This window comes from Rhinolophus hipposideros, assembly GCF_964194185.1.
Source record: "Rhinolophus hipposideros genome assembly, chromosome: 7".
NCBI lineage: Eukaryota > Metazoa > Chordata > Mammalia > Chiroptera > Rhinolophidae > Rhinolophus > Rhinolophus hipposideros.
In genome coordinates, this window is record NC_138053.1 from 1,089,634 (window position 1) to 1,105,231 (window position 15,598).

At 38.0% G+C, this 15,598-nt stretch overlaps 1 protein-coding gene across 6 annotated transcripts in view; it reads left to right on the forward strand.

The window, feature by feature from the left end:
- Positions 1 to 15,598, forward strand: part of TPST1 (tyrosylprotein sulfotransferase 1) — a 186,580-nt gene that overhangs the window by 61,727 nt on the left and 109,255 nt on the right. For all 6 annotated transcript variants that reach the window (XM_081053038.1, XM_081053036.1, XM_081053041.1 and 3 more), the window contains one exon: positions 12,658 to 13,603. In XM_081053038.1, the coding sequence (XP_080909164.1) occupies positions 12,759 to 13,603 (845 nt within the window). In that variant the 5' untranslated portion in view covers positions 12,658 to 12,758. The remainder of the gene's footprint in view (positions 1 to 12,657; positions 13,604 to 15,598) is intronic.

A 15,598-nucleotide genomic window follows, 5' to 3' on the forward strand; every position in this document is an offset into this window, starting at 1 on the left:
AAGTGCAAAGTCACTGCAGGGTTTTAAGCAGGGAAGTGTCGTAAGTGTATTTGCATTTTAGAAAGATCATTCCTGAAACAGGAAAGTGAATGAACTAATGAAAGGAAATCAAAGAATGCCAGTTAGGAGGCTGTGGAACTACTCTTATGAGAAAGGATGAGGGTAAGGATTAAAGCCATGCCAGCAGGGGAAACAAAGGGAGGAGAATTAGATTCAGGAGATAGGAAGGAGGATTAATTGACAGGACTTCCATCAGTTACTTATGGAGAGGTTAAGGGAGAAACTACATAGAGGCTCCCCGATTTTTAACTTGGGCATCTGGGAAGGAGTGGTTTACTTACCAGTAGAAGAAATGGAAGAGAAAAAAAGATTTTCTTCCATTGGGTGTTCTTTGAATTTGACGTACCAGTGGACTACCGTGATAAAGTTCTCCCATGGCCTTTGAATGGTCAGGTCTGAGATTTGGGATAGAAATCTTGGTTGCAGTTAGATTTGATAAGCATCAGAATATAACTAAATGGTGGCTGTATGTGGAGCAAGATGCGTGTAGGAGTGTGATTGGGTGAACCCAGGATTGTAAATTCAACATTCCTTTTTATTTTTCACATTTTTAAAATTAAAATTTATTGGGGTGACAATTGTTAGTAAAGTTGCATAGATTTCAGGTGTACAATTCTGTATCACATCATCCATAAATCCCATTGTGTGTTCACCACCCAGAGTAATCATATATTTGATCGCCCTTACCCACATCTCCCACCCCCACCCTCCATACCCTCTGGTAACCACTAAACTATTGTCTATGTCTATGAGTTTTTGTTTCTCATTTGTTTGTCTTGTTCTTTTGTTGTTTTTGGTTTATATACCACATATCAGTGAAATCGTATGGTTCTCTGCTTTTTCTGTCTGACTTATTTCGCTTAGCATTATATTTTCAAGATCCATCCATTTTGTCACAAATGGTCCTATTTCATCTTTTCTTGCTGCCGAATAGTATTCCATTGTGTATATATACCACAACTTCTTTATCCATTCATCTGTCGAAGGACGTTTTGGTTGTTTCCATGTCTTGGCCACCATAAACAAAGCTGCAATGAACATTGTAGCACACTTTATGTATAAATGTTTTCAGATTTTTTTGGTAGATACTCAGGAGAGGGATTGCTGGGTCATATGGTAATTCTATTCGTAATTTCTTGAGGAACCTCCACACTGCCTTCCATAGCGGCTGAACCAGTCTGCATTCCCACCAACAGTGTATGAGAGTTCCTTTTTCTCCACAGCCTCTCCAACACTTGTTACTATTTGTTTTGTTGATGAAAGCCATTCTGACTGGGGTGAGGTGATATCTCATTGTGGTTTTCATTTGCATTTCTCTGATGATTAGTGATGTTGAGCATTTTTTCATATGTTTATTTGCCATTTGTACATCCTCTTTGGAGAAATGTCTCCTCAGGTCTTCTGTCCATTTTTCAATTGGGTTGTTTTTTTTGATGTTGTTGAGTTTCATGAGTTCCTTGCATATTTTGGATATTAGCCCCTTATCAGAGGAACTGTTTGCGAAAATCTTCTCCCATTCAGTTGGTTGCCTCATTATTTTGTCAATAGTTTCTTTTGCTGTGCAGAAGCTTTTCAGTTTCATATAATCCCATTCGTTTATTTTAGTTTTTACTTCCATTGCCTTTGGAGTCAGATTCATAAAATGCTCTTTGAGCCCAAGGTCCATAAGTTTAGTACCTATGTTTTCTTCGATGCAGTTTATTGTGTCAGGTCTTATGCTTAAGTCTGTGATCCATTTTGAATTAATTTTGGTACATGGTGACAGATAGCAGTCCAGTTTCATTCTTTTGCACGTAGCTATCCAATTCTGCCAGCACCATTTATTGAAGAGGCTGTCTTTCCTCCATTGTATGTTTTTAGCTTCTTTGTCAAAAATTGTCTGTCCATATTTATGTGGTTTTATTTCTGGGTTCTAAATTCTATTCCATTGGTCTATGTGTCTGTTTTTCCGCCAATACCAAGCTGTTTTGATTATTGTAGCCCTGTAGTACAAGCAAAAATCAGGGAGTGTGATACCTCCAGTATTGTTCTTTTTTTTTAATATTGCTTTGGCTATTCTGGGTCTTTTGTGGTTCCAAACAAATCTGATGATTTTTTGTTCTATTTCTTTAAAAAATGCCATTGGGATTTTAATGGGGATTGCGTTAAATCTGTATATGGCTTTGGGTAATATGGCCATTTTAACTGTGTTGATTCTTCCAATCCATGAGCACGGAATGTCTTTCCATTTCTTTGTGTCTTCTTCAATTTCTTTCAAAAATGTCTTATAGTTTTCAGCATATAAATCCTTCACATCCTTGGTTAAGTTTATTCCTAAGTATTTTATTCTTTTTGCTGCAATTGCAAAAGGAATTGTTTTTTCTATCTCTTTTTCTGAGATTTCACTGTTGGTATATAGGAAAGCAATGGACTTTTGTACATTGATTTTGTAGCCAGCAACTTTACTGTATTCATTGATTGTTTCTAATAGCTTTTTGGTGGAGTCTTTAGGGTTTTCTATATATAGCATCATGTCATCTGCAAAGAGTGACAATTTAACTTCTTCATTCCCAATTTGGATGCCTTTTATTTCTTTCTCTTGCCTGATAGCTCTCGCGAGGACTTCCAACACTATGTTGAAAAGCAGCGGTGATAGGGGACAACCTTGTCGTGTTCCTGAACGTAGAGCAAAGGGCTTCAGCTTTTCACCATTAATTATGAGATTAGCTGAGGGTTTGTCGTATATGGCCTTTATTATGTTGAGTTATTTTCCTTCTATACCAATTTTAGTAAGTGTTTTAATCATAAATGGATGTTGTATCTTATCAAATGCTTTTTCTGCATCAATTGATAGAATCATATGATTATTGTCCTTTATTTTGTTTATGTGATGTATCACATTGATGGATTTGCGAATGTTGAACCATCCTTGTGCCCCGGGGATGAATCCCACTTGGTCGTGATGAATAATCTTTTTAATGCATTGTTGTATTCGATTTGCTAGAATTTTGTTTAGGATTTTAGCATCTGTATTCATCAGACATATAGGTCTGTAGTTTTCTTTTTTTGTGTTGTCCTTACCAGGTTTTGGTATCAGGGTAATGTTGGCCTCATAAAATGAGTTAGGGAGTACTGACTCTTCTTCAAATTTTTGGAAGAGTTTGAGCAGGATTGGTATTAGATCCTCTTTGAAGGTTTGGTAGAATTCACTAGTGAAGCCATCTGGTCCAGGACTTTTGATTTTGGGAAGGTTTTTGATGACTGATTCAATTTCGTTACTGGTGATCGGCCTGTTAAGATTTTCCAGTTCTTCATGATTCAGCCTTGGAAGGCTATATGTTTCTAAGAACTTGTCCATTTCTTCTAGATTATTGAATTTGGTGGCATATAGTCCTTCATAGTATTCTTGGATGATCCTTAGTATTTGTGGCATCCGTGATAACTTCCCCTTTTTCATTTCTGATTTTGTTAATTAATGTCTTCTCTCTTTTTATCTTAGTGAGTCTAGCTAATGGTTTGCCAATTTTGTTAATCTTTTCAAAGAACCAGATCTTTGTCACATTAATTTTTTCTATTGTCTTTTTGTTCTCTATTTCATTTAGTTCTGCTCTGATTTTTGTTATTTCCATTCTTCTGCTGACCTTGGGTTTCACTTGTTCTTCTTTTTCTAGTTCTTTAAAGTGTAACATGAGGTTTTTTATTTGAGGTTTTTCTTGTTTCTTGAGATAGGCTTGTCATAATATAAATTTCCCTCTTAAAACCTCTTTGCATGCATCCCATAAATTTTGGTAGGATGTAATTTCATTCTGATTTGTTTGTATGTATCTTTTGATCTTTTATTTCTTCTGTGACCCGGTCGTTCTTCAAAAGTATGTTGTTTAATCTGTACGTATATGTGGTTTTTCCTGCTTTCTTTTGGTAGTTGATATCCAATTTCAAAGCCTTGTGATCAGAGAATATTCTTGGTATGATTTCAATCTTGTTAAATTTGCTGAGGCTAGTTTTATGTCCCAATGTATGGTCTATCCTTGACAATGTTTCATTTACACTAGAAAAAAGTGTATACTCTGATGTTTTAGGATGAAATGCTCTATAAATGTCAGTTACGTCCATTTCATTTAATGTGTCATTTCATTATTTATTTTCTGTTTGGATGATCTATCCATAGCTGTCAATGATGTATTTAGGTCCCCTAGTATAATTGTGTTTTGGTCCATTTCTCCCTTTTGTTCTGTTAGTAGTTGCTTATATATTTCGGTGCTCTCTGCTTGTGGGCATAAATATTGATGACTGTTATGTCTTCTTGTTTTATAGTTCCCTTTACCATTATGAAATGTCCATCTTTGTCTCTTGTTATCTTTTTCACCCTGAAGTTTTTTTCATCTGATATCAGTATGGATACTCCTCATTTTCTCTGGATACCATTTGCTTAGAGTGTCATTTTTCACCCTTTCATTTTGAGTCTATGCTTGTTATTGTAGCTGAGATGTGTCTCTTGGAGACAGCATATGGTTGGGTTTAGTTTTTTGATCCAATCTGCTACTCTTTGCCTTTTTATTGATGAGTTCAGTCCATTTACATTTAGGGTGATTATTGATATGTGCGGATTTCCTATCATTCTATCTTTAATTTTCTGGTAAGATTGTGTCACCATTGTTTCTTTGCCTTTTTGTTGCTGTCTGTTATTTCTGTGTGGTGGTATTCTATGATGTTTCCTTCTGTTTCATTTTTTATTACAGTATATACTTCAGTTCTATGTTTTTTTTTTGAGTGGTTACCCTTATGTTTATGTAAAAGAAAGTTTTATATTTAGAGTATTCCATTTTTTTTTCAGCACGCTTACTTTCTCCATTCCCATATTTCGATTTAGGCCTTTACTCTCCCCCTTTTTATGTTTTGGTTGCCACAAATTGTCCTAGTTGATGGTGGTCGAATAGCCTCCTTTAGTATTTCTTATAGTGTAGGTCGTGTATTAGAAAATTCCGTCAGCTTCTGTATGTCTGGAAAGGTTTTTATTCCTCCTTCATATCTAAAGGATATGTTTGCTGGGTATATTATTCTTGGCTCATAAGTTCTCTCTTTCAATAGTTTGAATATTTGGTTCCACTCCTTCCTGGATTGTAGAGTTTCTGCTGAGAAATCTGATGATAATCTAATGGGCTTTCCTTTGTAGGTTACCGTCCTCTTTTCCCTGGCTGCCTTGAGGATTCTTTCTTTGTCATTGATTTTTGACAGGTTCAATACAGTGTGCGTTGGAGAAACCTGTTGGGATTGAGGTAATTAGGTGTTCTATTTGCTTCTTGGATTGGAGGATCCAGTTTTTTCCACAAGTTTAGGAAATTCCCGTTGACTGTTTGAATATACTCTCTGTTCCCTTCTCTCTTTCTTCTCCTTCTGGTATGCCCATTATTCTTATATTTCTCTTTCTGATTCAGTCAGAAAGTTTTTGTAGAGTTCTTTCATTTCTTTTAAGTCTAAAGTCTCTATCTTCTTCTATCTGTGTCATTTCCAGGTTTCCATCTTCAATGTCACTGATTATTTCCTTCATCTGGTCAACTCTGCTATCTAAGCTGGTTATTTCATTCTTCATTTTTTCTATTGAGTTCTGAATCTCCAGAAATTTAATTTGGTTCTTTTAAAATTTCTATATTTTTGTTAAAATGTTCATGTTGTTCTTTGATTGTGTTTCTGAGTTCATTAAACTGCCTTTCTGTGTTGTTTTGCATCCCGTTGAGTTTGTTCCAAACTGCAATCTTGAATTCTCTGTTACTTAAGTTACATATTTCCATATCTTTAAGTTCATTTTCTGGAGACTTTTCACTTTCTTTCTGAGCTTTCTTGTTTCCTTGGTTATTCATGGCAATTAATGATTTATTATTTTTCTTCCAAGATGTGTACAGGAGTGGGTTCTGCAATAGTTTGATAGGAAGAGGTGTGTCTTTTGTTTTCCAGTACATGTTGGTAGAATGTTTTCCATTCTCTCCGACTGCAGCCCTTTTTTCTCTCTTACACTGTATTATTATGTTTTCTCTGCACTATTCCAGCTTCTCACACAATGGGGGGATTCCCTGAAAGGTGGGCCTCTCCATGTTAACAGTTCTCCTGGGTCCTAGGGCAGTGCGTCCCTGTGGGGATGCGGAGAGCTTTTGAAGTTCAAAAGCTCTTCCTGCACCAGATTCAGAGCCTGTGTGTTTTAGTAGTTCTGTTTACTCCTGCAGGTATCCGCTCAGATAGGTCAGGACAGGGGTGGGGCCCAGAGTAATGTCAGCGACCACCACTACAGCCTGTCCTGCTTCCACGGTTCCCTCCCCTTTGCCGGAACTAGTTTGGTTGCAAATCTGTGTCTGCGGACAACAGTTCTCAGAACTGCAAACATTCTGGTCTTTCAACCTGACACTGCTAACTGTCCAGTTCTAGCACTGGGCAGGTGGGGGTGGGTAGAGCTCTGTGAGGATAGGGAACAGGTAGCTAGTCTCAGTGCCTAAGGCTTCCATTCTCTCCGGCAGTGAGGGCTTAAACCTCTGTTTTCATCCTTCTTCCCTCAGTCTTTGCTCCAAGATCTCTGCCGTGATCTTCTGTGTTATATGCTGTCCCCTCATCCCTGTGTGCCATAAACAGAGCCTTAGAAGTCCGTGTTCTTCCCTCTCCTTCAGCTGCAGTAGTTCCTATGGACCATAAATGGAGCCTTAGCAGTCTTCCCTCTCCCACAGCTGCGGCAGTTCCAGGATGCAGTGAGCTCGGAGCACTGAGCTACGTCTGCGTCCTGTGCCTGTGCTGCCTCATATCCTCACTTCTTCCTTCCCTCCTCCCCTCCACTCGCAATTTGACCACCTTTTGGTGAATTCAGTAGTGAGACTCTTCATCTTGCCTGTCTGCTGCGCAGGGAGTCCTTTGTGGAATTATAGTTGATCAATTTGTTGTAAATTCCTGGGAGATTTCCAGAGGCTCACCTCACACCGACATTTTGATCAATGTCTCTGCCGAACTCTTTTAGAGTGGAAGTTTCATTGTGCATTCATGCGATGTTAAGGCGCTCTTCATTTTTGGTAGCACTTGATATTGTCAGAATTTTTTTTTTAATTTCACCATTCTAATAGGTGTGTAATGATTTAAAACAGTGTTATTGAGATGTAACCCACAAACCATAAAATTCCCCATAGTCTAGGTTTAGAATATTTCCATCGCCCCAGAAAGAAATCACATAGTAGTCACTTCCATCTTCACCCCCTCTTAGTCTCAGGCCACTACTCATTTTTCTGCGTCTGCAGATTTGCCTATTCGGGACATTTCATATAAATGGAATTATACAATATGTGTTCTTTTGTGAGTTGCTTCAGTCAGCATAACGTTGTTATGGTTCATCCATATTGTAGCATGTCAGTGCTTCACTCCCTTTTATGGCTCCCTTTTATGGCTCTGTTGTGTGGATGCGTATTTTGCTTATCCATTCATCATTTGGTGAACATTTGGTTATTGGTACTTTTTGGCTATGAATAATGATTCTGTGAACATTTGTGTACAAGTTTTTGTGTGGGCAATTGCTAGATCATGTGGTAAGTGTTTTATTTTATGAGGAGCTACCAAACTTTTCTTAAGTGCCTGCACCATTTTCATCCCACCCAACCCCAGTATATGTGTTCCAATTTCTCCACATCTTCACGTATGCTTATTATTGTCAGTATTTTTTTTGTTTTTGTTTTTTTAGAGATTTTGTTGGGGAAGGGGAACAGGACTTTATTGTGGAACAGTGTGTACTTCCAGGACTTTTTAACAAGTCAGGTTGTTGTCTTTTCTAGCTTAGTTGTGGAGGGTGCCGTTCGTCTTCAAGTTGTCCTTTCAGTCTTAGTTGTGAAGGGCGCAGCTCAGCTTCAGGTCCAGTTGCCGTTGCTAGTTGCAGGGAGCGCAGCCCATCATCCCTTGCGGGAGTAGAAGCAGCAACCTTGTGGTTGAGAGGACACACTCCAACCAACTAAGCCATCCAGGAGCTCAGTGGCAGCTCAGCTCTAGGTGCCTGTTCAATCTTAGTTGCAGGGGGTGCTGCCCACCATCCTTTCCGGGACTCTAGGAATCAAACTGGCAACCTTGTGGTTGAGAGCCCGGGCCCCAACCAACAACTGAGCCATCCGGGAGGCAGCTCAGCTCAAGGTGCCGTGTTCAATCTTAGTTGCAGGGGGCGCTGCTTACCATCCCTTGCGGGACTCTAGGAATCGAACTGGCAGCCTTGTGGTTGAGAGCCCACTGGCCCATGTGGGAATCAAACCGGCAGCCTTCGGAGTTAGGAGCATGGAGCTCTAACCGCCTGAGCCACCTGGCCGGCCCTATTGTCAGTGTTTTTGATAGTAGCCATCAAGTGGGTGTAAGATGGTGTCATATTGTGGTTTTGATTTGCATTTTCCTAAAGAGTCATCGTTTCTTGTGTTTGTTGATCTTTTGTATGTCTTCTTTGGACAAATGCCTTTTCAGATACTTTACCCATTTTTATTGGGTCTTTATTATTGAATTGTCACTGTTCTTTGTATGTTCTGGATATATACCTTGTTAGATATATGACTTGCAAATATTTTCTCAGATTTTTTGGTTTGTCTTTCACTTTCAGAATGGTTCCTTTGAAGCACAAGTGTTTTTAATTTGATGAAGTCCTGTTTATCTGTGTTTGTCTTTTTTACTTCTGATGTTGCATCTAAGAAACTATGGCCTAACACGAGGCTATAAAAATTTACACTTCTGTTTTCTTCTAAGATTTTTATACTTTTAGCTTTTACACTTAGGTCTCTATTTCATTTTCAGTTAATTTTTGTGACTAGGTATGCAACTTCATTATTTTGCATCTGGATATCCAGTTGTCCCAGCACCCTTTGGTGAGAAGACCTTTTCCCTATTGAATGCTCTTGGCACCCTTGTTGAAAATTATTTGTCTATACATGTAAGGGTTTAATTCTGGACTTGTGCAATTGTATTCTATCTACCGATATTCCTGTTTTTATGTCAGTACTACATTGTCCTCATTATTGTAGCTTTGTAGGAAGTTCTGAAATTGGGAATTGTGAGTCCTCCAACATTGTTCTTTTTAAAGATGTTTTGGCTAGAGTGACATTGTGTAAAACGAAATAGTAACTTCCTGCTTAAAATCTTTAAATCTGGCACATCTGATTGCATCTTTCATAAAATTTCTTATCTCTAACCAGATCCACAAGACTTATGATCTGACCCCCGCCCGTCTTTCAGGTTTCATCTCACCCACGTTCCCTCTTGCTCAATGCCTTGCATACTCCCTGAAAGCTTTAAAATGCCTTCCCAATGCAGGGCTTTTGATTTTGCATCTGCATTTGCTTAGAATGCTCTTTTCTTCACTCTTGACCTAATCCCTACTCATTCTTCACGTCTTTACTAAATGTCAGTTTTAAAGAGAGGCTATTCCTATTATTTTTAAAGTAATGGTTTTTCTTTTCCCACTTAGAAAAGTAGCACATGTTCATTATATTAATAACAAATTTGAAAAATAAAGAAAAGTACGGTATTTACAAGGAAACCAGAGAATAATCATCTAGTGCCAGCTTGTTATTTGGTCCATTGGTCCTCATTTTCTATTTGGAAGCCCGCAGAACTATTTCCTTCACATTGAAAATTTAAAGGCTTTTGAAATTTGAAATTGCCAGAATGTGTCTAGATTGGGTTTGTCACTTGTTTTGCTTGAGACGTAGGCTAAGAACTATATTAGACTATAGACTAGTGTCTGTTTTTCAAGTTCAGGAATGTTTTTTTCTTTTGTAATATAGTTTTAGTTTGTGATGTAGTTTTAGTTTCTTCAAACAGTGTTATTGTAGGGTTGAATATTAAGTCCATTTCTATATTACTCCCTTTCCTCTTCATCATTTCTTCCCACCTATCCCCTTTTAAGCTGAATATTGGTATAAGTTAATCTTATGTTTGTCTTTTATATCATGGATACAGTTTTCTGCTTAGATATTTCAATGCTATATTGCTACCAATTATCTTAATTAATGCTTTTTTCTTTGTAGTCTTATTAAGCTGATCTTTTAACCTATTCTCACTTTGTGGTTCTTTGTTGCAGCTTTATAATACAGTACAGTATCTGACACAATGATATATGTTGAAATATGTAATTAAAGGAATGAATATATAAACAAAGATCAGATCTTGATTGGTGTATCCTACTGATACCATCAAAATATTTTTCTAGGAATATATTCTTAAAAAAACAAAACAGCAGTATTGAGGTGTAGCTTACATACCATAAAAGTTACCCATTGTTAGGGTACATGCTGATGTAGCTGCCCAGATGCACACACACACACTCGTACACACACGCAAATGTACGCACACACGTGTGCATGCACACACACGCACACACACATGCACACTCTCACAATTGTTTGTTTCTAAGCACGGCTTTCCAGGGGCTTGCCCCGCGGTTGCAGCTTAGAGGACAGTGGTCATGCCCAAATGCTTTGAGCTGTGGGTAGCACTGGTCCTCTGCCAGTGGATCTGCATGTGGGCAGAGGAGCACCTTCCAAGCTCAGGCTATTTCAGATCTGCCCCGACCCTGACTTTCCACTCCATCCTTTCATGACTCCTTGAGTGCAGCCTCAAGGCTGGCCACATGCTAGCCGACCATGACCACAACCTCATCTTCCTAGAGTGTTCACCCTCCTCGCTCACCTGCACTTGGAACATCACATGGACAGCACAGCCAGCCATGCGTGTTATTCGTCACTCCAAACGCAGTAATGTTCCTTTGATCAAAAGCGGCCAGTCCTTATGGTTTACCCTGCCCGGCCATACCCTGCAGAACCTCTGTACTGCTCAGTGGGTGGGTACAGAAGTGGGAGTCATCTCAGGCAAGATTGCCAGAGACTCACTGTTCTTGCTCAACACTTAGCAATCTTTCAAATATAAATGCTTCTTGGGTTGTTGTATTACTTTGCTGGGTTTCCAGGGGGCTGAAAGGGTGGTTCTGTCAATTTCATCCCACTTTATAATTGCTTTTTGGGGAGAGGAATTACCTACCTTCTTACTAGTCCATAGCTAGACATCCTACCTCTCAGAATGTACTCTTTTGGTCATTTCTCTAGGTATACTTACTGTTAGTGTGTGTGTGTGTGTATGTGTGTGTGTACACATATATATTAATATATGTATATATAGGAGATAGAGAATTTTGAAGGAATTGGTTCATGTGATTATGATGCTGGCATTTCTAAAATCCATAGAACATTCCGGCAGGTAAGAATTGATGTTAATCTTGAGTCCTAATTCCTGAGGGCAGCAAGCTGGAAACTCATTCAGGTAGGATTTCTGTGTTGCAGTCTTGAGGAGAATTCCTCTTCTTTCAGGAAACCTGTGTTTACTCTTTCTTAATGGTTGGGTAAGGCCCACCTGTATTATGGAGGGTGATCTGCTTTATTTGTTGTTGATTGAATTGTTAATCATATCTAAAAAATACTTCCACAGCAACATCTGGATAGGTATTGTACCAAACACTGGGTACTATAGTCTAGCCAACTTGACACACAAAATTAACCATCAAACATGCCCTCTGAGGATTTAGGGTAAATTTGTTTAGTCTAGGTGTAGTCTGATTGCTACCTACCTCATTGCATGTGTCCTTGTTTTAGCTAATCCATAGTATGCATATTTCATATATACACAGTACATGTGTTTCACATATATACAATATGTGTATTTTACATAGTATGTATGTTTTACATGTGTGTTCTGCTTTTACACGTCCACATCTTTTAGTCATAGTGTATCTTCAGCTTAGAATGCTCTGTGTGTCCACATCTTATCTGTCCTTCTGAAGGCCAGGTCACAGACACACACAATTTCTTTTGCACCCCGTGTACCATATGTCCTGAATGACTTCATGTTACCTAATCATGCTGGGCTCTGTCATGCCATCATGTTTCTGCACACATGTTCCTATTGCTTATGTTACCTGTCCCTCTTGTTTTCTATAAAGCTTTTATAGCTTTCGTAGGTAGAAGTCTACTTAAGACTTGTTCCTTTTCATTATACTTACATCATCCCCTGTGCTTATTTCTGCTAAGGCCCTGATCACATTTTATTGTCATTGTTTAAATACCTGTCTGTCCATGAGACTTTGTTTCCTGAGAGCAACACTGCTGTCTACCGGGCATGTGGTACCTAAATAAATAATTTGAGGGGTGAATAAACTCAACATGTGTTAAAGATTTAGAAGTTGTATATTTCGTCTGTAATTTCTCTTTATAGTGGAATATGGAGGTAAGGACTCCTTGGGGATGAAGCAAATCTGAATACCCAAGATGAGCCTTGAGTTGGACTCTAAATATACCTGGGCATACTAAATATTTGCTTGACTGCCCGACAGATATAGTTTTATTTCCTTTTCCATTTTGTGCATAGCTTCAGAATTGTTATATTAAGAAAAGCTGTTTATCTGATTGGAAATGTTGATTTATATTTGCTTGCATTTGTGTATATTTGTGTTCTAAGAATATCAAAGCATCTAAGACTGCTTCAGCTTCTTTCTAGCTAAAATGTTTGTGATAACTGATGACTAATTTGTAAACAATTTTAATGTGATGGTAAAATAACTTTTTCCTTTTTTATTAGATGATCATTATCTTTCTGAAGTAGAATCTCCATGGCCTGAACATATTCTGGAAATTATTTGGAGCAAAATATCTGTTTACTAAAAAGATAACCACATCAAGATGGTTGGAAAACTGAAGCAGAACTTACTATTGGCATGTCTGGTGATTAGTTCTGTGACTGTGTTTTACCTGGGCCAACACGCCATGGAATGCCATCACCGAATAGAGGAACGCAGCCAGCCCCTCAGATTGGAGAGCACAAGGAGCCCCGCGCGAACTGGCCTGGACGTCAAAGCCAACAAAACCTTTGCCTATCACAAGGATATGCCTTTAATTTTTATTGGTGGTGTACCGCGGAGTGGAACCACGCTCATGAGGGCCATGTTAGATGCGCATCCTGATGTCCGTTGTGGGGAGGAAACCAGGGTCATTCCCCGAATCCTGGCCCTGAAGCAGATGTGGTCACGGTCGAGTAAAGAGAAAATACGCCTGGATGAGGCTGGTGTCACCGATGAGGTGCTGGATTCCGCCATGCAGGCCTTCTTACTAGAGATCATCGTCAAGCATGGGGAGCCAGCCCCTTACTTATGTAATAAAGACCCCTTTGCCTTGAAATCCTTAACGTACCTTGCTAGGTTATTTCCCAATGCCAAATTTCTCCTGATGGTCCGAGATGGCCGGGCATCAGTGCACTCAATGATTTCTCGAAAAGTTACTATAGCTGGGTTTGACCTGAATAGCTACAGGGACTGCTTGACCAAGTGGAATCGTGCCATAGAGACCATGTATAACCAGTGTATGGAGGTTGGCTATAAAAAGTGCATGTTAGTTCACTATGAACAACTTGTCTTACATCCTGAACGGTGGATGAGAACGCTCTTAAAGTTCCTCCATATTCCGTGGAACCACTCAGTGTTACACCATGAAGAGATGATTGGGAAAGCTGGGGGAGTATCTCTGTCAAAGTGAGTACATGTTATGTTTTTTATTTTGATCCTATATTCAGCTAATAGAGATAGTGGGTATGTATGTGTGTGTATATATGTATATGTATGTATATATGTGTGTATATATATGTGTGTGTGTGTGTGTGTGTGCGCGCGCGCGTGCATGTACACCCTAGAGACCTTTTCTGGAATAGATATAGCTTCATAAATGAGTTTTTAAAAAATTTCCTATCTAGTTTATTATAAACCCTTTCATTTATTTAATTCTTTTGTTTATTTATGAATTATAGTCCTTTTTATTTATTTGGTGGAAGCATACTCAGTTCATAGCAATGAAAGGCTTCTTTCATGGACTTCAGGCTTTAATGCCTATCATTGAATTTTAGTGGCTTCTGATTTCTAATTTCTAGATATTTTCATTAATAAGGATATTTGCTTTTATATAGATTAAGGTTAATATGAGGAAAAGCATCTACCCTGTTGGTGAGAAGTAGTGAATTCCAAGCATTTAGGAATTTTTAGTTATATAGAAAAATAAAGCTAAAAATATCTAACTCTATCTATTCATTTTACATATTGGAAGACTGAGTGAGAAAGATAAGAATGATTTACTCAAATTTAGATGGCATGGCCAGAATTAGAATCCATGCCTTGGTCTCAATGGGTTAGTGCATGGATTAACCAATGGATTAACTCAATGGGTTTTTTTCATGGCATTTTATTACATGTAGTATTTCTTTTGTCATCTGATGGATGCATTTTCTTTTGAGTTTTACAACAGGCTAGAAAAATTTGGAAGCTTAATCCATAATCCATACAGGAAGTTCCTTAGATTCAAATACTTCTAAAACCATTGCATCTTTTCACTTTTATCATGAAGTATGACTAGGGCATTTTGACTTGATCTGACAACCTGACTTGATGACTTATATCTTAGAGTGAGGATATTAAAGTGGAAACTACTGTTAAATTCAGGTATTATCTCCTCATGAAGAAAAGTTGGTTATAACAATTTTATTTTTTATTTTTTCCATTTATAAAAGTAATATATACTGTAAAAAAAAAAAAGGAAACGCAGTGACTTCCCTTATGTACCTTGCTTGCCCCTACCAAGGAATGTCTTCTTGAATTTTTTCCAATGTATACAACTTGAACAGTAAATATTGATTCCTCATGTAGATAATTTGAAAGGAACAGCTACCTTTCTGCACCTTACTTTCAGTTATTGATTACAAATTATTAGGTATCATCACTCCAGTAGCTCTAGTTTATTTTTCTTGGGTCAGAGAATTACAGCTCTAGCTACTGTCATCACAGTTTGTTGTGTGTTTTTTTTTCTAGATAATAGGCCATAACTAATTTATAATCACCTGTATTCTTAGGTAAGCATTTCCTTTCTGTGCTTGTAAGTCTACCAAATATGCTATTCCCCACACTCCCCCACCCCCGCCATAGTCTTTTCAAATAGGGATTAAAGAGATATGCTCAAGTGAAATTTTGGTGGAAATCAGAAAAAGTTCATTTTGCCTATATAAAGTTCATTTTGCCTATATACTTACTATGTTTAAGGTAAACATCTGAGGAAATTTATAGATATTTAGAATTAATGGATTTTGGAAAGGAAAGAGTCCTTAGCATTTAGTATACAGAATGGGCACCCAATGACGTTCTGTGCTTTGTCAAGAATCTCACATGGCAGAACCATGACTAGAACTTCCAATGCTTATTCCAAGAGTACAATTTGATGAATCTTTACATCTGTATATATTTGTATAATCTCCATCCATATAAAGATATAGAAAATTACCAGCACCCAAGAGGCTCTTTTATGCTTCCTAGTCAATATCCTCCTCAACCCGAAAGTAACTACTATTCCGAACTTAATCACCAGAAGTGATGTGAGGTTGTATATGAAGTTCAAAAATAATCAATCTTGCTTGGTTTTGAACTTCATATAAATGCAATCGTTTCTATTTATTATTTTGTTCCTGGCTTCTTTCATTTAACATGAGA